Source organism: Chiloscyllium plagiosum, unplaced genomic scaffold, assembly GCF_004010195.1.
Source record: "Chiloscyllium plagiosum isolate BGI_BamShark_2017 unplaced genomic scaffold, ASM401019v2 scaf_75, whole genome shotgun sequence".
Classification (NCBI taxonomy): domain Eukaryota; kingdom Metazoa; phylum Chordata; class Chondrichthyes; order Orectolobiformes; family Hemiscylliidae; genus Chiloscyllium; species Chiloscyllium plagiosum.
In genome coordinates this window covers 25,175-50,719 of record NW_025215293.1, presented here as the reverse complement: position 1 = coordinate 50,719, position 25,545 = coordinate 25,175, and the positions used below count along the sequence as shown (strand labels likewise).

Genomic DNA, 25,545 nt, shown 5'->3' with positions numbered 1-25,545 from the left:
GAGTGATTCAAGGAGTGAGAGAGGGAGCAATTATTAAGCAAAAAAAGCAGACCATTTAAAAGTCTTTTGAGAAAGAACTTCAGAGACTCCACAATCCATCCTGATTCCACCGCATCGCAAAAGATCTCTGAAGACACAGGTTACAGGTGAGTCATTTTATTTCTGTATGTCTCGGGAACGGACTGTCACTGCAACTCAGGCGACTGCCCATCGCTGTCTCTTGCTGTTGGGGTGGAGGGGAGAGTGTGAGTTTTTGGACAAATGAGCCACTGCCGTCTCCAAGTGGAGAAAGGGACAGAACTGTGAAAGTGCAAACGCAGGAAGTTCCGGAGAAACTCGCGTTGGTCGTCTCGAAGATGCTTTGGAAGCTGGTCGGGTTTGAGGGAAGGGGATTTGTCCCGAAACCCACTGTTTTTGCTCTGTGATACATAGAAATAACAAGTGACTCGGCTGAGGGAAGTGAATGTGTGAATTGGCAGAAAGATGGGTGGGGAGGCCGGGAGTGAGTGAAAAGCCTGCAGGTCGATGCAGACGGCCTGCGAGAATGAAAATGGCAGGATTTGAATCAGTGGACGAATCGAGGGTCAAGGGGAGGAAGGCAGGAAAAGTGGAGTTGAGGAAGCGCAGGTCAGCCATGTTGAATGGTGGGACAAACTTGACGGGCTGAATGGCCTCCTTCAGTTGCTGTGGGCTTTACCTCACCGAGAGAATTGGGAAACAGGCCATTTGGCCCAACAACATTCCGAAGAGCTTCCCACCCAGGCCCTATAACCCCACATTTCCTATGGTCAATCCACCCAATCTACACATCTCCAGCACAATGGACACTTTAGTATGGCCAATCCCGACCAACCTACACATCTTCAGGCTCAATGCGCAATTTAGCATGGCCAATCCACCCAATGCACACATCTCCAAGCACAATGGGCAATTTATCATGGCCAATCCACCCAACCTATACATCTCCAGGCACAATGGGCAATTTATCATGGCCAATCCACCCAACCTATACATCTCCAAGCACAATGGGCAATTTATCATGGACAATGCACCCAACCTATACATCTCCAGGCACAATGGGCAATTTATCATGGATAATCCACCCAACCTATACATCTCCAGGCACAATGGGCAATTTAGCATGGCCAATCCACCCAACCTATACATCTCCAGCACAATGGACACTTTAGTATGGCCAATCCCGACCAACCTATACGTCTCCAGGCACAATGGGCAATTTATCATGGCCAATCCACCCAATGTACACATCTCCAAGCACAATGGGCAATTTAGCATGGCCAATCCTGACCAACCTATACATCTCCAGGCACAATGGGCAATTTATCATGGACAATCCACCCAACGTACACATCTCCAGGCACAATGGGGCAATTTAGGATGGCTAATCCATCCTAACCTGCACATCCCTGGATACAATGGACAATTTAGCATGGCGAATTCATGTGCGGTCGAACTGATTCGAGTGTGTAATCTGTAGTTTTCAGAAGGCTGTTGGGGAGTTCTCTCAGCCTGGCCTTGCAATGTGTCTTCCGTCACTCGCTTGTGACTAAAGTAGCAAACCTCAGCATTTGCAAAAGGGAAGTGGTGACAGAATGTTCTTTCCTTCATTTGTTGGTAGGACCTGGATGCCAGAGGCTCGGGCCAGAACCGGTCGCCCATCTATTTGCTCAGGTAAGCGGCAACCGCATCACTGGGGAGGGTGAGGGGGGGTTAGGGTGGGGGGGGGGTAGGTGGGGGGAGCTGGAGTCGTGTGCCAGGTCCAAACTGCACAAGGTCGGACAGATTTCCTTCACTGAACCGGGTGGCTTTTCCAAACAGTGATCGCCAGTGGCTGGCTTTTAATTCCGGAGCTTTTGTAAACAAACTCGGTTCCGCGGCTGGATTCAGGCCCATGTGGCACAGCAGCTCAGTGGTTAACGCTGCTGCTTCACGGCGCCAGGGACACGGGTTCGATTTCACTGTTGGGTGACTCTCTGTGTGGAGTTTGCACGTTCTTCCCCATGTCTGTGTCAGTTCATTCCAATTTCTACCCACTATCCAAAGATGTGCAGCTTAGGGTGGAATGGCCATGCTAAGTTGTCCAGGGAGGTGTAGGTGGAGTGGTTTAGCCTTGGGAAATGCAGGGATAGGGTGGATCTAGGTGGTTTCTGCAGAGTTGGTATTGACTGGATTGGCCTGCCCTGACACTGTAGGTGTTCAATGCTCCCAAACACCTGCATGGATTACTAACCCAGTGACATTGCTGCTTCACCACTGACCTTCCCGAAGCCGTTCAGTGACTTTATCTGAATTTTGATAAAACAAAATCAGGCGAGATACCCTGGTCTAGAATTTCCTGAGGGCTATAAACTTCATTTCATCAGAATTCACTGACTAAAGTGGAGATTAAGGGAGCTTTGTACAATCCCTATACTGTTGAAGCAGGCCATTTGACCCATCAAGCTCACACTGTCCCTCTGAAGACCACTCCTCCCAGACCCACCCCTTCTCTCAAATGCTGCGGTTCCCATGGCTAACCCATGAACCTACACATCCTTGGATGCTATGGGGCAACTTCAGCATCGTCAATACTCCCTAACATGCACATCTTCGAACTGTGGGAGGAAACCCACACAGACACTGGGGAAAATGTGCAAACTCCCCACGGACAGTTGCCCGAGGCTGGAATCGAACCTGCGAGCCCGGTGCTGTGTGGCAGCAGTGCTAACCACTGAGCCACCGGGCCCATTCTCCATGAAAAACCCAGCTGCCTAGCTTTCAGTCACCATCGCTCACTCATTGTTATCTGGTTTATTTAGCCTTCCTGACATGCTGGTTCTAATGTTAATGGTGCTCCCGCAGTCACACCAAATCGAAATTGACTCCAATTTTCTGATGGCCGAGACAAATGTCTGAATTGTTCTAACAAAATCTTGGGAAGGTCATCAAGCAAGTTTCAATACGTGATTGACTCTCAGGAAGTTGAAAGTAGTGAGAATGTTTCGAGTCTGTTACGATATAAATAGTTAGAAGGCGAGGGGGGTGGTCAGAATAACTTTTAATTTTTGGGGGGAAAGGAATGAGATTGGGAAAAATAGCCTGTTTAAACAATAATTAAACTGCACTTGAGGAATTGTTTAATTTCTGTTTGACACATTACATGGGATATGTATTAGGATAAAGTATTAAAGGTCACTTTGAATAGGAAGGAGAAACATAAATAAGAATATCAGCGAGTATACACAAATGATTAGGGGATAGAATTGGCCCATTTAAATCTCCCTTGGAGAGGAATTCTATAATTTTCCCTTAGTATCATCCAAGTGCTTCTTTATAGGTACAGCTCTGGTCTCCCTCCCGTAGGAAGAAAGTTGTGAAATTTGAAAGGGTTCAGAAAAGATTTACAAGGTTGTTGCTGGGGTTGGAGGGTTTGAGCTGTGGGGAGAGGCTGAACAGGTTGGGGCTGTTTTCCCTGGAGCGTCAGAGGCTGAGGGGTGACCTTACAGAGGTTTATAAAGTCACGAATATGGTAAATAGATAAGTCTTTCCCCTGGGTTGGGGGAGTCCAGAACTCTTTGGGTGAGAGGGGAAAGATACAAAAGGGACGTGAGGGGCAATATTTTCACGCAGAGGGTGGTACGTGTTTGGAATGAGCTGCTGGAGGAAGTGGTGGAGGCTGGTACAATGATCTTAAAAGGCATCAGGATAGGTACATGAATAGGGTTTAGAGCGATATGGGCCAAGTACTGGCAAACGGGACTAGATTGGCTTAGGATATCTGGCTGGCATGGACAAGTTGGACTGAAGGGTCTGTTTCTGTGCTGTACAGCTCTATCACTCTAATGATCATTGCTGTTTGTCAGGGAGAAAACCCATCTTTTAACTAATGTCCTTTAGGGAAGAAAACTGCCACGTTTACCTGGTCTGGCCTATACGTGACTCCAGACCCATATGGTTGACCCTTAACAATCTTCTGGACAACTCGAGATGAGCAGTGCATCCTGCCCAGTGAGGCTCACATCCTGTGAATTGTGTTTTGTTTCAAAATTCCCTACGGTAGCCCCCGGAATTACCTGGGAGGTGAACATAGCCTTGAACCTTCTGAACATCTCCACTCGACTCCGAGACATTGCCCACGTTCCGTAAGGGAATTAGATCTGGTTGTGGAACAAAAGTCAAGCTGATCCCCAAAACAAAAGGACGTGGGCATTGCATGACCTCGGAATGAGAATAGGAATCCTCTCCTGGGACAAAAAGCATGGCTGAGATTCCAACCAAATTCACCAGTTTCCAAATCCCCCACCCCATCCCAGATCCAATCTTCCGACTGGACATCTGACCTGGCCATCTTCCTTCCCACCTCTCTGCTCCACGTTTCCCACCAACCCATCACAATCACCTCCTTTCCTCACCCACCTATCGCCATCCCACCTACCTTTCCCCTTGCCCCAACCCCCCTCATCTATGCCTCAGCTCCCTTCCCCCTCCCAAGTCCTAATGGAATGTAGACTCTCCTGCTCCTCAGATGCTGCCTGACCAGGGGTGCCTTTAATGACTCTGACTCTCCAGCATCTGCAACCCTTGCTATCTCCTGGCTCCCTCTGACGGAATGCCAATGCCTTCATTGGAAGGAAATGGAGCAATCGGTGTGAATGTAATGTTAAAGGCAGCAGAGACACCAGCTGCGAGATAAAGGGGAAATACTTAACACTGCTGACAGCGCTGAGTGCAGAAAGGTCACCCAGGTCAAATAGATGGCATCACCATTAACTGGCAGAGTGTGAAAATGGGAGCCGCCCTGACCACAAATTAGCAACCTCCTTTCAAATCATGGGCAGCTTTGAAAGCCTGAAAGATTGCAAAAGTTAGGCAGCTGCTCATGGGCGGACAAGGACAGGCCCTTACGCAGCAAGAGCACAGCTGGTCAGACTGACAGTATGTGATTGGTAAAAGGGAATTGAGAATGGCAATATTGTGACACCAGTTTAAATGTCTGCACATGTCACTTTCATAGTGTCCTAGAATAGAATCCCTACAGCGTGGAAATAGGCCCTTCAGCCCAACAAGTCCGCGTCTCCAAAGAAGCAACCCACTCAGAAGCTTTTGCTCTACATTTACCACTGACTAATGCAGCTAGCCTACACATCCCTGTACACTACGGGGCAGTTTAACATGGTCAATTCATCCAATCTGCACATTTTTGGATTGTGGGAGGAAACCCACCCAGACACAGGGGAGATTTTGCAAACTGCATGCAGATAGTCTGCCCGAAGCAGGAATCGAACCTGGGACCCTGGCACTGGGAGGCAGCCGTGCTAACCACTGAGCCACCGTACTGCCCTTAGGGGAAAGGAAACTGCCATCTTTACCTGGTCTGGCCTACACGTGACTCCAGACGCACATGGTTGACTCTTAACGACCCTCTGGGCAACTCGGGATGGGTGGTGCACCCTGCCCAGTGACGCCCACATTCTCCAGCATTGCTGGAGAAACTGTGCAGTATCTGCAGAGAGAGAAATAGAGTTAATGTTTCGAGGTCAGTAACCGTTCTTCAGAGCCTCTGTTTACAAGGATGGCTTGGAGGGTATTAACTCTGTGGAGAGATTGGCTTGCTCTCTCTCGAACATTGAAGGGCGAGGGGCAACCTGATAGAAATTTACAAACGTATGAGGGGCACCGGTAGATCGGATGGGCAGAGTCTATTGCTCCCAGGGTAGGAGCGTCAATACAGCTGAAGAGAACTGTGGATGCTGGAAATCAGGGACAAAACCAAACATTTCTGGGAGAACGTGGCAGGTTGGAAGAACAGTTCTGGAGAAAGGTGACCGGACCTGAAATGTTACCTCAGCTTTCTCTCTCGCAGATGCTGCTAGACCCTGCTGAGATTTCTCCAGCAATTTCCGATTCCGCGTTCGAAATATCAAATACTTGGGGACACGGGTTTAAGGGGAAGGGGCTAACCTTTAAAGGAGATAGGAGAGGTAAGGCTTTTACCACAGAGGGTGGTGAGTACAATGCAGTCTTGGGTGGGGGGGGGGTGGGGGGTGTGATAGAAGTAGATACATTAGCTACAATTCAGAGGAAGCTTGACAGAAACACGCATAGGCAGGGAATAGAAAAATATGGACAGTGTAGAGACAAAAGGTTTTTAGTTTGGAAGGGTGTGGTGTGTCAGCATAGGCTTGGTGGGCCGAAGGGCCTGTTTCTGTGCTGTGTTGTTCTTTGTTCCTTCTGCTTGTACCACCGTTACGGGCAGGGAGTTCCAGATTTCCTTCAACCTCTGAGTACAAAAGCTTTTTCTCCCAGCCCTCCTCCCCCTTGGTCATTTATAACTCCGTCAAGGAGAATAGAGCCTGACTGTGTGCCCTCATCATTGTATACGTCGCAAGCATAGTCCCACCAGTGTGGAAGCAGGCCATTAGATTAGATTATTTACAGTATGGAAACAGGCCCTTCGGCCCAACAAGTCCACGCCGACCCTCCGAAGAGTAACCCACTCAGACCCATTCCCCCTGACTAATGCACCTAACATTATGGGCTATTTCGTGTGGCCAATCCACCCCAAGCTGCACGTCTTTGGACAGTGGGAGGAAACCCACGCAGACACGGGGAGAATGTGCAAACTCCACACGACATCACCCAAGGCTGGAATCGAACCTGGGCCCTTGGACTGTGAGGCAGCAGCGCTAGCCACTGAAGCACCATGCATGCATTTTAGATCACGTTGGACAGTGTGATTAAGATAACGCTGTGGGTTCCGCAGAGTGGCAGCGAGCAGGGTAGAGTCTGAAGTTAGTGATCCGTGTTCAAATTGGGCAGAGCTGAATTGTACAGGATCTGGGTGCAGTGCTGGAGTCCCCTTTCTGAGCTGCCTACTCCAGAAGCTGGGCGGGGCACAACACATTTCCACAAAAACACCACAATTACATTGCACTTTGGAATCTATAAGCCTCTAATTGACGGGAAGGAAGTGGAAAAACAAATTTGCAAAGAGATTAGAGAGCGGTACAAGATTTCAAGAGGAGCATTAAAGGAGATCATTAATTATGCAAATATAAACTTGTATTGGAATAGTCTACAAGGTAATGAGAAGGGCATGGATCAGCAGAGGGACGGAGAAGGGAAAATCCTTCTTTTCATTGTTATGTTCAGAGAGAATCATTTTCCAAATTTAAAGGGACATGGTAGCTTAGTGGTTAGCACGACTGCCTCGCAGTGTCAGGGACCCAGGTTCGATTCCCGCCTTGGGTGACTGGCTGTGTGGGTTTCCTCTGGGTGCTCTGATTCCCTCCCACAGTCCAAAGGCGTGCAGGTGAATTGGCCGCGCTCTAGTGATAGGTTCATTAGTCAGAGGGAAATGAGTATGGGTGGGTTGGTGTGGACCTGTTCGACCAAATGGCCTGTTTCCACGCTGTATGGAATCTAATCTAAAATGTAGGCATAGGAATGAGAAAAGTAGTGGTCACGTGTGGGAGACATTGGGGGGAAGTTTGATGATTGGAATATAGCCTCAGGTGGAAGTGGTGATAAGTGCAAAGATGGGCAAGAATTCACGGGGTGGCATTCAAGAAAATATCCGACAGCAGTATGTGTTTCGCAGCCTAGGAGAGGGGACCTGGAATTTTGAAATCAGATGGTGGATTGAGAGATGTGAGTTGACACATTTTATTGAGAGGAACTTTGAAAGGCAACATTAAATAGGAGATAAAATTCTAAAGACGGTGCAGGAGCAGGGGGAGCTTGTTATGTTTTGAACACAGAACAGGCCCTTTGGCCTACAATGTTGGGCAGAACGTGACGCCAAATTAAACCAGTCCCTTCTTGCTCCATTCCTTGCATGTTCATGCGTTTAACTAAAAGCCCCTTAAATGCCCCCTACTGTATCTACCTCCACCACCACCCCATAGCGGTGCATTCCAGACACCTACCACTCTCTGTGTAAAAATAAAACTGTCCCCTCCTTTGAATTGTCTGCCTCTCACCTAAAATGCCTGCCCCCACCTCAGTATTATATTTTCCAACTCTGGGGGAGAAAAGTATTCTGACCCACCAACCCTAACTGTGCAGCTCATCATTTTACCGACTTCAACCCTGTCTCCCACCAATGTCTGTCACTCCAGAGAGAACAACCCAAGCCACGTGCACAACTCATTGAGGGTGGCAGAACAGATGAAGAGAACCAGTTAATAAAGCACGCAGTGCTCCTGGCTTTATTGAGGCGGGCATTGAGAGCAAGAGCAAAGAAGAGATGTTGAACTTGTATAAGACGCCTGTTGGACCTCAGCTGGAGTACTGTGGGCGCCACATGATAGGAAAGACCTGAACGCATCGGAGGGAGACAGAGAGAGAAACAGAGAAAGTGCAGTCAGCCATTGTCAAGAATGGGTCCAGGGATTGAAGACGTTGAGACTGTTCTCCTCAGAGAGAAGAAGGCTGAGAGGGAGATCTGGTAGAGGTTTTCAAAATCATGAGCAGGGTCTGGGCAGGGTAGAGAGAGAGAGAAGCTGTTCCTGCACTCAAAGGGGAAAATGTACGAGAGGGGGCAGAGACTTAAAGTGATGTGAAAACCAAATAAGGGTGATTTGAGGTAAAAGCTTTTCTCGCAGCGAGTAGCCCGGGTCGGGAATGCATTGCCTGGAAATGTGGTGGAGGCAGCTTCAATTGAACCATCCAAAAGGGGCATTGGATGGCTGTTTGGATAGTAGTAATACACAGGGGAAAAGCCAGGAGAGTGGGACTGGTTATGATGCTCATCTAATGAGCTCAGACAAGGAACATGGGCCAAATGGCCGCCATCTGCACTCTAACAATTCTGCAATTCTGTGAAGGAAACCCAATACAGTACAGGATCAGGCCCTTCGGCCCCTCCAGGCCTGCGCTGACACATTTTGCGCTTCCATACTAAAACTGCCTTCACGATCTATTTCCCTCTATTCCCTTCATATTCATGTGTTCGTTCATGTGAACGCTGCTGTTGTGTCAGCTTCCACCACATCCTCTGACAGCGCGATCCAGGCACTCACCACTCTTTGTGTGAAAAACATTTGCCTCGCACATCTCTTTTAAACATCATCCCCCCCCCCCCCCCCGCCCCGCATCTTGAACCTGTGTCCCCTAGGTTATTGACACCTCCACCCTGGGATACATCCTCATATTTTGCCCTCTAGCCATTCGCCATCTTATAAACTTCTATCAGGTCACCCCTCAACCTCCTACATTCTAGTGAAAACAAACCCAGTCTATCCAACCTATCTTCATCACTAAAATTCCCCACACCAGGCAACATCCTGGTAAACCTTTTCTGAACCCATTGCAAAGCATCCACACCCTTCTGATAGTGGGGTGACCAGAACTGTACACAATGTTCCAAGTGTGGCCTATCTAGAGTTCCATAAAGCTGCAGCGTAACTTCCCTCTCCTTATAGTCAACACCCCAGTGTATCAAATGCTAATGGGGCAATGTTTAGGGGACAGTGATCATTCTATCATATGTTTTAGATTTGCTATGAAAAAGGGCAAGGAACAATCCAGAGTAATGGGTGAAAGCCAACCCTGATCTTGGCTGAATATAACCTGAATCAAAATCTTGCAATCTCTGAGCGATGGGTGACTTTCAGGTACATTGGGCACAGTTTAGAATTAGAATCCCTACTGAGTGGAAACAGGTCCTTCGGCCTCCCACTAGCCCTCCCAAGAGTAACCCAACCAAACCCATTGCCCCCAGCCTCCATTTACCCCTGACTAATGCACCTAACCTGAACACTAAGGGCAATTTAGCACAGTCAATCCCACTAACCTGCACATCTTTGGAGTGTGGGAGGAGACCCGAGCACCCGGAGGAAACCCACGCAGACACGGGGAGAACGTGCAAACTCCACACAGACAGTCGCCCGAGGCTGGAATCGAACCCGGGTCACTGGCGCTGTGAGGCAGCAGTGCGAACCACCATATCACTATATTACTAATTAAGGGGTGTAAACAAATGGATACGACCCTGGATGACACAAAAGATAGAGATTTACATGAAGAAGGTGAGATATAATCTTGGTAAATGCCACATAGGTTATACAATGGAGAACCAGACTGAAGGTTCAGAGAGGAAATGAAAAGCAAATGAACTCAGTGGATGCAAATAGAAACTTGGCCAATATTAAAGGGAACGCCAAAATGTTTTTATAGCATATGAATAGTAAATGGGCCGTAAAAGGAAGAGAAAGTTTAATTAGAGCTGTTGCTGAGGTATTAAGTCAATATTTTTCACCTTATGTGCTGTCATTCCCTGACTCCTCAGAGCCACTTCATTACACTGTACACAAGGAAGGTGCTATTAGCCAGCCCACAGTGTTGTGGAGCTGCTGGCGTTAGCCTGGGGTGGACAAAGTCACGTGACACCAGGTTGTGGTCTATTTGAAATCACAAGCTTTCGGAGCGCCGCTCCTTTGTCGGGTGAAGTGGAGGGAAGCGCGCGGGCGCGGACCCCAGTGAAAGAGGTGGGGATTAATACAGCAGGAGGATCGATCGCAAGGCTGAGATTTTGAACGAGGAAGGGAAGTGAGGACCACAAGGGAACGCGGAGTCGAGGATTGTCGGATCAGCCACGATTTTGTTGCACGGCTGAGCAGACTGGACGGGCTGAATGGCCTCCGTTTCTGCTGTTATGGTCTTACGATGGGGAGGAAGGTTGTCTCGTCTCAACCTGAGCAACGATGAGACGAGATGCAAACTCTGCTGAAGGGGAGCCAGACTGTCATCAGAAAGGGCATAGCGCGGGCAATTAGAGGAAGATGATGGCGGTTATTGGCAATAAGCGAGTTGCTCATTCAGAGAGCTGGGGCAAGCCAGCCTTTGAGTGAAACGGCCTCTTTCTGGGCAGGGGAAAATTTCCCGATCCTGGGATAAGCGGGGAATGCTGAGTATGTTTAACCAACCTGACTGAGCTCTGTCAGGAATTGATGGAGACGTGGGTGGGTGGAGGTAGTTTATTTACACGCTGCTCGCAAGGCTTTGAAGACAAGGTGTGCTACAGAATGTAGCAAAGGTTCCAAGAATTCAAATAAACATGACACCATTGGAAGCTTGTAGCCAAGGCAGAGACTCTGAGCTGCGTTTTGTGCTAGCTTGATACAAGAGCAAGAGATTTTACAAACAGTAATATGGGAAAACATTGGCACTCAGTGCTGAATTCCACCTACTATCAACTTTTCGCTTCGCCCTATCAACCAGAAATTGAACCACGCAGCTACGTAATGACTGTAGTTCTGAATACAGAGTTATCCCCGACTCCCCAGCAGTTCACCATACGCAAGACACATGGCAGGAGTATGATGGAATAGGCCTCCCTCCCCCTCCATCCCTAGCCTGGAGTGGCTAAACACTGCTTGATGTGGAGGGTCCGGTGTTGGACTGGGGTGGACAAAAAAAATCACCCGACAACCAGGTTATGGTCCAACAGGTTTAGACAATAGACAGTCAGTGCAGGAGTAGGCCATTCTGCCCTTCGAGCTAGCACCACCATTCATTATGATCATGGCTGATCATCCTCAATCAGTATCCTGTTCCTGCCTTATCCCCATACCCCTTGATTCCACTATCCTTAAGAGCTCTATCCATCTCTTTCTTGAAAGTATCCAGAGACTTGGCCTCCACAGCCTTCTGGGACAGACCATTCCATACACCCACCACTCTCTGGGTGAAGACATTTCTCCTCAACTCTTTTCTAAGTGGCCTACCCCTTATTTTTAAGCCGTGTCCTCTGGTTCGGGACTCACCCATCAGCGGAAACATGCTTCCTGCCTCCAGAATGTCCAATCCTTTAATAATCTTATACGTCTCAACCAGATCCCCTCTCAGCCTTCTAAACTCAAGCTCAGTCGCTCCAATCTTTCAGCGTAAGATAGTCCCGCCATTCCAGGAATTGACCTCGTTTAGTTGGAAGCCCTAGCTTTCAGAGCACCGCTCCTTTGCCAGGTGGGACAGGGTTAAAGGAGTCAGAATTTACAGTGAAAGGATCAAAGTGCCATACAACTGATGTGATGTATTGAATAAACCGAGATTGCTGTTAAGTCTTTAATCACTTAGAGTGGGGATGCAGGTATTATGTCATTTATCATGAGCCCAATTGTCACCCACCGACTGAATCGAACTGCTCTGGTGACTATGTATATAAATAAAGACTTTTTAAATGAATAATATACACTTATTAAAAAAGGTTATCTCTCACCGACGCCAACATGCAGTGAGAGCTGTGTGCAGTGCTGTGCAAGGTGCATTTCCGACACTTCAACCAATGGGCAACACTTACCAAACTCCACCTACTCTGCCAGCTCGTAAGACAAGGGCAGTGGGCACACCGCCTGCAGATCCCCCTCTGAGTCACGCACCGCCCCGACTCTTTCATTGTCGCTGGCTGCAAATCCCAGAACTCCCTCCCTAAAAGTACACCCAGCAGCAGCTCAAGCAAGATGACTCACCAGTAGCTTCCCACAAGCGATGAAGAGATGGGCAACAGATACTGGGCTTTGCCGGTACAACCATACACCACAACAGAGTAACGAAAAGACAACGGAAAGCTAGGAAGCTTTGTGTTTGCCAAGGCACGCCGAAAGCTATTTGCACAACCCTGAATGTGTTGGATGCATATCATCGATTTTCTTTGATGGGAACAGAAGTAAGCCTCTTGGCCCTATTCCACTACTCAGTGGCTAATCTGTGGCCTAACACCATATCCCTTAAATACCTTTGTTTCATGAAAGGAGTAGAGTCATTGAGTCGGATAGGCCCTTCGGCTCAAACCTACCCACACTGACCAAAATATTGATCTCAGATGTGAAGTTAACTAACGCAGCCAGTTATGTAAGAGAGGTTCAAACCTCTACCATCCTTTGTGAGTGCAGAAGTCCTTCCTAACATCTCTCTTGAACAGTCCGGTTTAAATTCTCAGACGATGCCCTTGAGCTCTACAACCTCCAACCAGTGGAAATGGTTTATCTCTGTCTTTTGCTGTTAATGAGACAGGAGACATAAGAGCAAACATTAAGCCTTCCTGCCCATCGATTCTGCTCCGCCAGTCAATCATGGCTGATAAGTTTCTCAACCTTGAAACTTTATTGCTGGAACAGCACAGCAGGTCAGGCAGCATCCAGGGAACAGGAGATTCGACGTTTCGGGCACAGGCCCTTCTTCATTCTCCCGCTTTCTCCCTGTAATCCGGGATTGCCTTGATACTCAAGAACCTCTCTCTCTCAGTCTTAAATATACTCAATGACCTGGCCTCCACAGCCTTCTGTGGCAGTGAATTCCATCGATTCCCCACTCTCTGGCTGAAGAAGAATCTCCATTCTAAAAGCTCTTCCCTTTACTCTAAGGCTGTGCCCTCGGGTCCTAGTCCCTCCTCCCAATGGGAACATCTTCCCAACATCCTCTCCTTCCAGGCCATTTGTTATTCTGGATGTTTCAATTAGATCCTCCCTCATCGTTCTCAACTCCATCGAATATAGATTAGATTCCCTACAGTGTCGAAACAGGCCCTTCGGCCCAACCAGTCCACACCAACCCTCCAAAGAGTAACCCAACCAGTCCCATTTCCCTCTGACTAATGTGCCTAACACTACGGCCAATTCACCCTAACCTGCACATCTTTGTGACTGTGGGAGGAAACCGGAGGAAACCCACATAGATATGGGGAGAATGTGCAAACTGAACCTGGGACCCTGGTGCTGTGAGGCAGCAGTGCTAACCACTGAGCCACCGTGCCACCCCAAGTCCTCAAACGTTCCTTGTACGTTAAGCTTTTCATTCCTGGGACCATTCTTGCGAACCTCCTCTGAACACGCTCCAGGGCCAGTACATCCTCCCTGAGATATGGGGCCCAAAACTGCGCACAAAACTCCAAATGTGGCCTGACCAGTGGTTTATAGAGCCTCAGAAATACATCCCTGTTCTTATCTTCATGTCCTCTCAAAATATGCATCATTACATTTGCCTTCCCAACTACTGACTCAACCTGCAAATTTACCTTGAGAGGATCCTGGATTAGAACTCCCAAGTCTCTGCACTTCAGACTTTTGAATTTTCTCCCCATTTAGAAAACAACCCATGTCTCTATTCTTCTGACCAAAGTGCATGACCTCACGCTTTCCCATGTTGTACTCCATCTGTCACTTCTTTGCCCACCCTCCTAACCAGTCCAAATCCTTCCGCAACCTGCCCACCTCCTCAATGCTGCCTGCCCCTCAAGTATCTTGAAGGCTCCGATCAGATCACCCCGTAACCTTTTAAATTCTCCGAGAAAACTGGCCTCATTTGTGCAAATCCTCCTCACAGCTTAATTCCTGAAGCCCAGGTATCATTCTTGTCCTGGGCTCCCTCCAAGGCCAAGATATTCTTTCTGAAGTGTGGTGCCCTCATCTGTTCACTGGTACTCCAAGTGGGTTTTGTATAACTGCAGCACAACGTCAGCATCCTTGTACTCCAACACTCTCGACACAAACGCCAACATTTCGTTAGCTTTCTTGGTTCCCTTGATTACTTCCTGATGGAGTAACAGGATATATCGCTGTACAGTGAGTCCATTTTAAGACACATTCAGGCTGGAGAGGTTGGAGCAAAGGACATGGAGCGTTGTTTGCATAGACTTGGACAAAATCACGATGGAAGGTTGGCAAAGCTGCTCGTTATTTCCAAAGACTTGGAAACTATAGATTTGAGGTTTTCAACAAGATTTGCAGGAGACCATAAGACCAGGAAAGAACACGAGAAATTGGAACAGGAGTAGTGTGTTGGACTCCCTCGAGTCTACCCCACCGTTCAAGGGGAGCATGGCTGATCCAACATTCCTTGTGTCCATTTTCCTCCCTTTTCCCAGTCACCTTTCATTCCCCAACTGATTAAGAATCAATTGAACTCAGCCTTAAATAAATGCAAGGACTCTAACCTCCCTCCATCGGCTCTCTGTGGCAAGAAGGGAATTCCAAAGACTCATTCCCCCAAGAGAAACGTTCTTTCCTCACGTTGGTCTTAAATTGGTCCCCCTTTGTTCTGAAGGGAAATCATTTTGCAGTTAATTGTCTGAAACACTTTGCCATTCGTATGTCGGAAGTGAGCAATGCTTCCAAAAAGAAATTGTATGGACATCATGGGAAATAAATTTGGGATGGTGGCTCAGTGGTTAGCACTGCTACCTCATGGCATCAGGGACTTGGGTTTAATTCCAGCCTCGGGCAGCTGTCTGTGTGGCGTTTGTGTGTTCTCTTCCTGTGTCTGCGTGGGTTTCCTCCTGTAGTCCAAAGATGTGCAGATTAGAGTGCTCTGGCTGTGAGAAACTGCCTTGCCCTGTCCAGAGAGGAGCAGACTAGATGGATGAGCCATGGCCTGGTGAGGATGGGATGCCCTTCGAAGGGGTCAGTGAAGACTCAATGGGCCGAATGGCCTTTTTCTGCACTGCAAGGATTCTACGATTTCAACTGAGGTCATCTGGACTCAAACATAGGCTTGGTCCCCTTCCATGTAGTGAGGATTCCATGAACTAGGTTTGGTTATAGGAAGATATAAATGGGTTGGGCAGATCTTTGGCAGGTGGAATTTAAAGGTGATGCACTTTGGAAGAAGGAACAAAAAAAGGAAGTGCTCAATGAATAACAGCACGGTGGCACAGTGGTTAGCACTGCTGCCTCACAGCGCCAAAGACCCGGGTTCAATTCCCGCCTCAGGCGACTGACTGTGTGGAGTTTGCACGTTCTCCCCGTTTCTGTGTGGGTTTCCTCCGGGTGCTCCGGTTTCCTCCCACAAAGATGTGCAGGTCAGGTGAATTGGCCATGCTAAATTGCCTGTAGTGTTAGGTAAGGGGTAAATGTAGGGGTATGGGTGGGTTGCGCTTTGGCAGGTCGGTGTGCACTTGTTGGGCCAAAGGGCCTGTTTCCACACTGTAAAGTAATCTAATCTAATCTAATCTTGGAGTGCTCGTCCTCAGATCCCTGGAGCTGGTTGGACAGGTTAATAGGGTAATTTTGAAGTCATGTAGGACACTTACCTTAATCAGTCACGGTATAGGTTATAAGGTAAAAACAATGATTGCAGATGCTGGAAACCAGAATCTAGATTAGGTCTGAGGAGCAGGAAAATCGCCGTTTCGGGCAAAAGCCCTTCATCAGGAATATAGGCAGAAAGCCTGAAGGGTGGGGACTCTGTCTGTATTCCTAATGAAGGGCTTTTGCCCGAAACGTCGATTTTCCTGCTCCTCGGATGCTGCCTGAACTGCTGTGCTTTTCCAGCACCACTCTAATCTAGAGTATAGGTTATAAGGGCAGGGCGGTTATATTGGAGCTGTTCAGAACTTTGGTTAGGCCACTGTGGGAAGTACTCTGTGCAGTATTGGTCACCACAGAGATATCCGAGCAGAGGAGATTCACTAGGATGTTGCCTGGGATGGAGCAGTCTAGTGACTAAGGGAGGCTGGATAAGCTCAGGTTGTTATTTTTGCATATAGAAGATTGAGGGGGGACCTGACAGACTTGGATAAGATTAAGAGGGAGTAGATAGCAACTTAGTCAAAGGGTCAATATCAAGGGGGCATCATTTTAAAGTGGAAGGCGAGAGGTTTAGAGAAGAGAAGGAGGAAAACCTTTCTTTATCACGTGCCATTCGAGATTTTGATACGACGAGTTAACGGGTGCTAGTTTTTCATTAAAACCTCAGAACCTGTGGAATTTAAAGGTGAAAATAAAAAGCAGAAGGGGAGGTTCACGTGGATAAATTCAGGCGGGAAGGCAGACAGAGGGAGAAAGCAAAAGGGAAAAGATGCGAACAGAAATAAAACAAAAACATGGGAGAGAAAAAGCATGAAGAAGATTCATCAGCAAGAGCTACAGCACGTGAAAGTTCCCTTCAGCACACTCAGTCTGCACCAGTCCAAGATAACCACATCACACTTCCAATCCCACCTTCTCAGCACTTGGCTCACAATCTTCACATTGACTGAATTAGTTGTTTAATTATGAGTTAATTAGTTAACTAATTAAAAAAAAAACCTACATCCCCGTGAATGAGCAAATGGTGGGGGGTGGTGATGGCTGAGGGGTATTATCGCTGGACCGCTAATGCAGAGAGCAGGAGAATCGACGTTTCCTGATGAAGGGCTCATGCCTGAAATGTCGATTCTCCTGTTCCTTGGATGCTGCCCGACCTGCTGTGCTTTTCCAGCGACACATTTTCAGCTCCGATCTCCAGCATCCCGCGTTCCTCACTTTCTCCCCGCGAACGCAGAGACCCAGGTAACGTTCTGAGGATGTGGGTGCAAGTCCTGCCATGGCAGATGGTGAAATTAGAATTCAATTCTTAAAAAAATGTGGAATTAAGGATCTAATGTTGACCAGTTTGTCAGGAAAAATCCATCTTGTTCCCTGATGCCCTTTAGGGATGGAAACTGCCATCCTTACCTGATTTGGTCTAGATACTTTCTTTGGAGACTGAAGGGTAACCTTATAGAGGTGTCTAAGATCATGAAAGGCATGGATAGGGTGAATACTCTCAGCCTTTTCCCCAGGGTTGGGGAATCGAGGACTAGAGGGCATCAGGTTAAGGTGAGAGGGGAAAGAATAAAAGGGAACCTGAGGGGGGGTAACATTTTTACCCAGAGGGTGGTACGCAGGTGGAATAAGCTGCCAGCGGAAGTGGTTGAGGCGGGTACATCAACAACATTTAAGAGGCAGTTGGACAAATACATGGAGAGGGAAGGATTAGAAGGGTATGGGCCCAGTGCAGGGTAATGGGGTGAGCATGGATGGCCATTTTGGTCGGTATGGACCAGTTTTGGCTGAAGGGCCTGTCCCATGTGGAAGGACTCTATGACGCTGTGTGACTCCAGAGCTACAGTAATGTGCTTGAGTCTTATTAACCCTCTGGTCAATTAAGGATGGCCAATAAATGGTGGGCCCAGCTAATGGTGCCCTCATCCTGTGAAAGAATGAAGCGAAAAATAAGCTTCTGGTTTGATCAAAAAAGCACAGCAAATAGCTTCCTCCAGGTCCTTTGATTTCTGTTTCCTCAGGGTTTTGCTCTAAAGAGGGAGGTCACAAATTTCAAGGCATAAAGGTTCATGGCTCCTTGAAAGTGGAGTCGCAGGTAGACAGGATAGTGAAGGCGGCATTTGGTATGCTTTCCTTTAGTGGGCAGAGTATTGAGTACTGGAGTTGGGAGGTCATGTTGCGGCTGTACAGGACATTGGTTAGGCCACTGTTGGAATATTGCGTGCAATTCTGGTCTCCTTCCTATCAGAAAGATGTTGTGAAACTTGAAAGGGTTCAGAAAAGATTTACAAGGATGTTGCCAGATGAGCTGCCAGAGGAAGTGGTGGAGGCTGGTACAATTGCAACATTTAAGAGGCATCTGGATGGGTATATGAATAGGAAGGGTTTGGAGGGATATGGGCCGGGTGCTGGCAGGTGGGACTAGATTAGGTTGGGGTATCTGGTTGGCATGGACGGGTTGGATCGAAAGGATCTGTTTCTGAGCTGTACATCTCTATGACTTTATGACAGTTTGAATCATACAGAAATGAAAAGGCCCTTCAGCCTGTGAAGACTGTCCCACCAATGTCTTCTCCCAATGTAAGGAATGTGTAGATTAAGGCCAGTGCACTCTAGTGGCATAACAAAGATGTTTTGTTGGATTCAAACCGAAATTCGCATATGCTAATGCAATTCTGTTGCTTCTTGTTATTATAATTTCAGATTCCTTGCCACGACTGACCCAAACATGCTGACAGCTGACACTGGTTCCACTGTGACCCAGCGAGACTGGTCCCTGGGATGGGCATCATACACATCGTCCCCAATGGATATCAATTCCACAGGCAGTGCCAACCTCACCAACAACACAAACTCCTGCCAGGTCAGCGCCGACTTCCAGTATGTCCTGTTTCCCGTGGTGTACAGCCTGGTGTTTGTCTTTGGCACCGTCTCCAACCTCTGCGTCCTCTGGTACCTCTTCAGGAAGAAGGGGGAGTTCACGCCCTCTGACATCTTCATGATCAACCTGGCCGTGATCGACCTCATCTTCACCGTTCTGCTCCCCTTCAAAATCGTCTACCACGCCCTGGAGAACGACTGGATCTTCGGCGAGGTGGCGTGCAAGATCACCGGCTCCCTCTTCTTCGCCAACATGTACGGCAGCACTCTCTTCCTCACCTGCATCTGCGTGGACCGCTACATCGCCGTGGTCCACCCCATCCGCTCGCTTTGGCTGCGCAAAACCCGCTACCGCGTGGTCACGTGCTGCCTCATCTGGCTGCTGCTGGCCTCCATCCTGCTTTACCTGTGCCTCGGAGGGCCGCTGACCAGCCGGTTCCCCAACGGCAACACAGCGTGCCTGGAGAACTTCAACGCCAAGTCCTGGGGCCGCCGCATCTCCGGGATCAGTATTGTGGCTGCCATCATTGGCTTCTTCATCCCGCTGGTGGTCATCATCGTCTGCTACCCCCTCATCGCCAAGAAGCTGCTGGAGCCCACCGTCGGCAAGGAGTCGGTGCACACGGTGAAGCGAAAGGCCCTCCGCACGGTACTCCTGGTACTGGTGGTCTTCCTCATTTGCTTCGTGCCCTACCACCTCATCCAGTTGGTGCACACCCTGAGGCGGATTCGGGTGCTGTCCAGCTGCCGCCTCATCCAGTTCACCTACTCGGCCCGGCGGGTTACCATGGCGCTGACCAGCCTCAACAGCTGCCTGGACCCCGTGGTCTACTCATTCACCAGCAACACCTTCCAGTGGAGGCGCTTGTGTTGCCGGGGCGACGGGCCTACAATCAGCTTTCGAACAAAGGCGACGTCGGAGACAAAATCGTCACGTCAAGCTGCTCTCTGAGGGCCCAGGCCTTCCTTCACCTTGCCTTTGCCTGAACTGTCGCCTCTGAAATGGTGAGGGTGGGGCGCTTGGTGAAGGAAGGGGCGCACTGGGCAAAGTGTCAGCCAACATTGGCAACTCCATCGAAGACAGACAGACAGACACACACACACGTATATACAGAGACACTCACACTCACAAACACACACACACTCAGACAGACAGACACACACACACACGTATATACAGAGACACTCACACTCACAAACACACACACACTCACACGCACACACTCACACACACAGGCACAGGCACTCTTACACACGCACACACACAGGCACAGGCACTCTTACACATGCGCACACTCACACACACAGGCATAGGCACTCTTACACACGCACACACTCACACACACAGGCACAGGCACTCTTACACACGCACACACACAGGCACAGGCACTCTTACACATGCGCACACTCACACACACAGGCATAGGCACTCTTACACATGCGCACACACACACACAGGCACAGGCACTCTTACACATGCGCACACTCACACACACAGGCATAGGCACTCTTACACACGCACACACTCTCACACACACAGGCACAGGCACTCTTACACATGCGCACACTCACACACACAGGCATAGGCACTCTTACACACGCACACACTCTCACACACACAGGCACAGGCACTCTTACACACACTCACACACACACAGTCTCTGTCTCTCTCACACACACTGACACCTGGAGCAATAACCTTTGATGTGAATGTTAATTCTGATCCTCTTTCTCCAGATGCTGTTGGAGCTGCTTCATCTTCCCAGTATTTTCCGACTTTACTCTCTTGTTATACTTGCTGTGTTGCTATGTCAGGGGACTGTTACACTTCTCAGCTTCTCATGAAGAATCTTAATTGCTTTTGTACAAAATGCTTTTCTTGTGAACAATTGCAATGAAAACACTTGCAAGTTTCAGATTTGCAATCTGTTCCCTCCTCTCAGTCACATTAAACTGTCCCTGGAAAGGCAACACTGATTTCCTACAGTGTGGAAAGAGGCCATTCGGCCCATTGAGTCAATACCAACCCTCCGAAGTGCATCCCATTTCCATAACCCTGCATTTCCCATAGCTAATCTACTCGTCTCCGGGTGCGAGGGCCCAATTCTCCTAACCGGCGCATGTTTAGGACTGGGGGAAGGAAACCGGGGGAGCAAACACACGCAGACACTGGGGGGGAATGTGCAAACTTCACACAGACCTGTCTGTCCGAGGCTGGAATCAAACCGGGACCCGCGGGTGCTGGGAGGCAGCAGTGCTAACCACTGTGCCATCCACCGCAGGTGGAGCAGACACGAAAGGGATATGAAGATAAACCTTCGAGTGGAAATTACCATCTCAGAAAATAAAGCGATGCTTAATGAATCCTTGCAGGTGGTGCTCCTGGATTAACAGTTTACAAGAAAATATTTGTGAATTCCAAACTCAAGTGTCTGCTTCATAAGCATTCCGAACCTGCCATTAGATATGAGGACAAGAGTAGGCCATTCGGCCCCTCAAACCTGCTCCAACATTCAGTAGGATCACGGCTGAACCGATTGAGGGTTCCACCCGCTCACTTTCCTGCATTTTCCCTGTAACACCGACTGATCGATATGTGACCATGCTGTCACTTTAACAAGGTCGTTTTATTCCTGGGTTTTTTTTTTGTCCCTTAAGAGAGATCGTAAAGGCAGAGGTGCCGTGGGGTCTGGGAAAAGCCACGTTTAGCCACGGCAGGGGAGAGGCCAGTTGACCCAGTCCAGGCGCTTTCTAGTTGAGTTCAGCTGTAGCAGTCCCGAGATGCTGGAGTGCAGGAACGTTGCAATTTCAGTGACTGATTCCTGACTGACCTTGGCTCTGAGATCTCTCTCTGGATGTTGCTCCCTCCTGCCTGTATGAAACTGTGTTTGACCTTACCTTTTTGTTGAGGGGTGTGTTTATGGGATATTACTGGATTGGAGCGATGCCTTTGTTAAGTTGCTGCAGCGGGTTGGTTATAGTTAACTTATTTTGAATCCTGTTTTGTTTTGTTTGTGTTTCAACTGGAGTGTTGGAATAAATTCTGGTTTGCTTGAAGCTGAGCAGGTTTGACCAGCTGCATCCCACCTGCAACACCCACTTCACAACTGCCTTTACAATAAGAAAATGTTAGGGTCTAGGCTACCTTCTTCAAGTATTCTGAGGGGGTCTGGCCCAGTCAATGAGAGATCTATCTGTCTAGGAATCTATCTCTGTTGGCCCGAAGCATTCACAAGGACACTGCACCCAGTCCCTCTCCCCCACCTCCCATTGCTCTCTTTGGCAAGAAGACTCAAAAACTCATAGGCTCAGCAGTTAACACAGTGACAGGAACTGGGTTCAATTCCACCCTTCGGTGTAGAGTTTGCACGCCCTCCCCGTGTCTGTGTGTGGGTTTCCTCCGGGTGCTCCGGTTCCCTCTCACAGTCTAAAGATGCGCAGGTCAGGGGGGATTGGCCATGCTCAATTGTCCAGAGGTGTGCAGGCTAGGGAGATTAGCCATGGGAAAATACAGGCTTGCGGGCCTGGCGGGATCGATGAGAGCTGTCTCACACGGCAGCGATTCCCCGCACAAATAACGCACTGAGGCCAAACGCAAGCCACAGATTAAACCTTACAGCGCAGACGTTCTCAGTGGCAATCTGCTTTAGTAAAATCCACAGACCTGAAAGAACGATAACAAGGGCAGGAGTTTCAGAGGGGGCTTGAGGGGACGCTATTCTCAGTCAGAGGGCGGTGGGAATCTGGGATGGGAAGGTAGTAGAGGTGGGAAACCTTAAAAAGGTAGTTGGAAGAGCCACTCGAAATATCATAGATTTTTTTCAAGGCCTAATGTGGGAAAACGGGCCTTGCGTGGGAAGTCATGTGTTTTCAGCAGCGCGGGCTTTGACGGGTCAAAGGGAGTCCTGAGTGAGGTGCTGGAAAAGCACAGCAGGACAGGCAGCGTCCGAGGAGCAGGAGAATCGACATATAAGCTCTTCATAAGAAATGAGGCTTGTGGGTTGGGGCTGAGAAATAGCAGGGGATGGGGTTGGGGGAGGTAGCTGGGAAAGCGATAGGTGGATGAAGGTGAGGGAGAAGGTGATAGGTTAGAGAGGGGCAGTGATAGATGGGTCTGAAGGGCGGTGCCAAGTTGGAGGTTTGGGACTGGGATAATGTGGAGGGGAGAGGAAATGAGGAAGCTGTTGAAATCCACATTTATCCTGTGTAGTTGCAGGGTCTCAAGGCGGAATATGAGGCGTTCCTCCTCCAGGCGTTGGATGGTAATGGTTTGGCAGTGGAGGAGGCCCACAAGGACCTGCATGTCCTTGATGGAGTGGGAGAGGGAGTTGAAACATTCAGCCACAGGATGGTGGGGTTGGTGGGTGTGGGTGTCCCAGAGATGATCCGCAAGAATGTGTCCTGTCTCCCTGATGTAGAGGAGACCACTCCGGGTGCAACAGATGACATTGGGAAAGGTACCGGTGAATTATTAAATGGTCAAAGGGACTTATTGACGGGTACTGTACGCAACTATTAGCGTACAAGAGGAAAAGTCACCAACGTCGCACGCCTCAGCTGAAGTCATCCTTAATGGGATGTTTTTTAATCTGACTGCCTGGTGGGAAAGGGCAGGGGAAGAGATTAATTACGGCTTTGGACGAGATTGGGTAATGACTAGGAAGAGAAGGAGCTCAGAATTAACCCAACAAGAGGTATGAGGAAGGCCTGGTCAGGACCTAATGGGGGAAGGGCTTCTTAAAAAAATGGAGAGGGCAACAATGGGCAATGGTAACCTGAGCCGGAGTAGGGCCTGTCCCACCATTCATGGAAAGGATAGGAGCAGCAGAAGGCCATTCAGCCCTTTGAGATTGCTCTGCTATCCATTACGATCGTAGTTGACAACCCAACTGGGCGCCCTGTTCCCATTCCCTCTGGGTTAAACATTCCCAATGTAGTGTCGGCATCAAGCGTTTGTCCGAGGGATTCCAAACTGATGACAGTATCAACGAGGATATTCGTGGGCTGAGTGCGGACGGCATGTGCTAACTCACACTCACACACGCACAGGCTTGAACCCACGGTGTGAGACTGCATGGTGTGCTTATCTGAGCTCACTTCATGGGAATAGAGACAGTGAGAGACAGGCCTGCTTACAAGTGCACCTGACCAATGCATCTCAGTGCGCGCGCACGCACTCAAATGCGTCCATTTACAGAATACAGAGTATATGCATGCACACACACACACAAGTATCCTCATGTATCTGGGTATATTTTTGTATCTGTATCAAGACTCACATATTCAAAAACACACCCACACATAACCACATAGGCAGACACACACACACATACTCTCACACACATATACACACACTTACACTCACACACACATACACACACTTACACACTCACACACACATATTCTCACACACTGAGGCTGAGGACGTGTTTATGCAGGAACGGTTCCTCAAAACATTTCTGTAGCTGTCACTCAATGCCATGGGGATTCGAATATTGCAACAATCTGCTCTTTTCTTGTAACCACCCTCATCAGGAATTATGATGATTGACTGATAAGCTTCGTTCCCCAGGTCCTGAACGAGCTGTACTTCTGCAGGTACAGATATGTAGGGACCTGCAGAAAGGCTACGTTCACACACACACATATAGACACATACACACACACTCACGTACACATGCACACACACACTCTCTCTCACACACATACACACACACACTCTCTCTCTCTCACACACACACACAAACACACACACACACAGTGACGATGTAAACTTCATAATTTTAATAACTTCATGGGTTGGCGCAACCAGCAATAACTCTGTCTGGAACAAGTTCTCACACGGAGACTGACAGCAATTAGCCAAGTCTTAATGAGATTTCAGAAACAAATCAGCTCTGACAGCTGCTTGATAAACTAGATGCTTCATTACCACAAAGGACAAGGACTGTCCTGCCGGAGAATGTGAGGAATTAATTGCAGGAAAAACTGGGTTTTAGGCAGCTATTCCCGAATGTAACAAGGTTCAAAGGAATTACTTCTGACGAAGAGGCAGGCTACAGACTTGAGGTCTCTGAAAGTGTAATCAATGTTGGAGATGAGATAATCTATTGAATCATCAATTATGTCACATCACAAGCTTGACATTATACAAGAATCCAACACCAGAACCCTCCCTTAGCAGGAACGTCAAAGAACTATACTGTATAAAGTTCAAAACCTGAACACTTGAAGAGACAGTCACTGTTGGTGACATCCTGGCCTGATTCCATCCTTAATTGGATAATCGCCAAGTTGGGTTGTGAGGTTTAACTTCACAGATTGATTTTGGTTGCAACTTGCAATAAAGTTTGCAATATTGTTTCAGTCCTCGGTTATCTGTGAGCTTTCTTAATAATTAGCCAAATGAAAGGTAATTTGTGGTGAGTTTACCCACAACACCGTGCATACACGCACACTCAACAGACGCACAGAAACACACACAGACACGCACACATTAACATTCACACTCACAGACACACACATGCACACAGACACACACACGCAGACACACACAGAGGCACACAACAGAAACAGCGCACACACACACATACACAGATGCACATACACACAGACACAGATACACAAACACAAACATATACAC

General features: G+C 48.4%; 1 protein-coding gene across 1 annotated transcript; it reads left to right on the top strand.

Moving 5' to 3' along the window:
- The first annotated feature begins 60 nt into the window (after positions 1 to 60).
- LOC122548252 (lysophosphatidic acid receptor 6-like) lies at positions 61 to 20,052 on the top strand. The gene is made up of 3 exons (XM_043686783.1): positions 61 to 146; positions 1,640 to 1,692; positions 18,726 to 20,052. Exon 3 carries the CDS (start codon positions 18,751 to 18,753, stop codon positions 19,852 to 19,854), a length of 1,104 nt encoding a protein of 367 aa, XP_043542718.1. The 5' UTR covers positions 61 to 146; positions 1,640 to 1,692; positions 18,726 to 18,750; the 3' UTR covers positions 19,855 to 20,052.
- Positions 20,053 to 25,545: the final 5,493 nt, after the last annotated feature.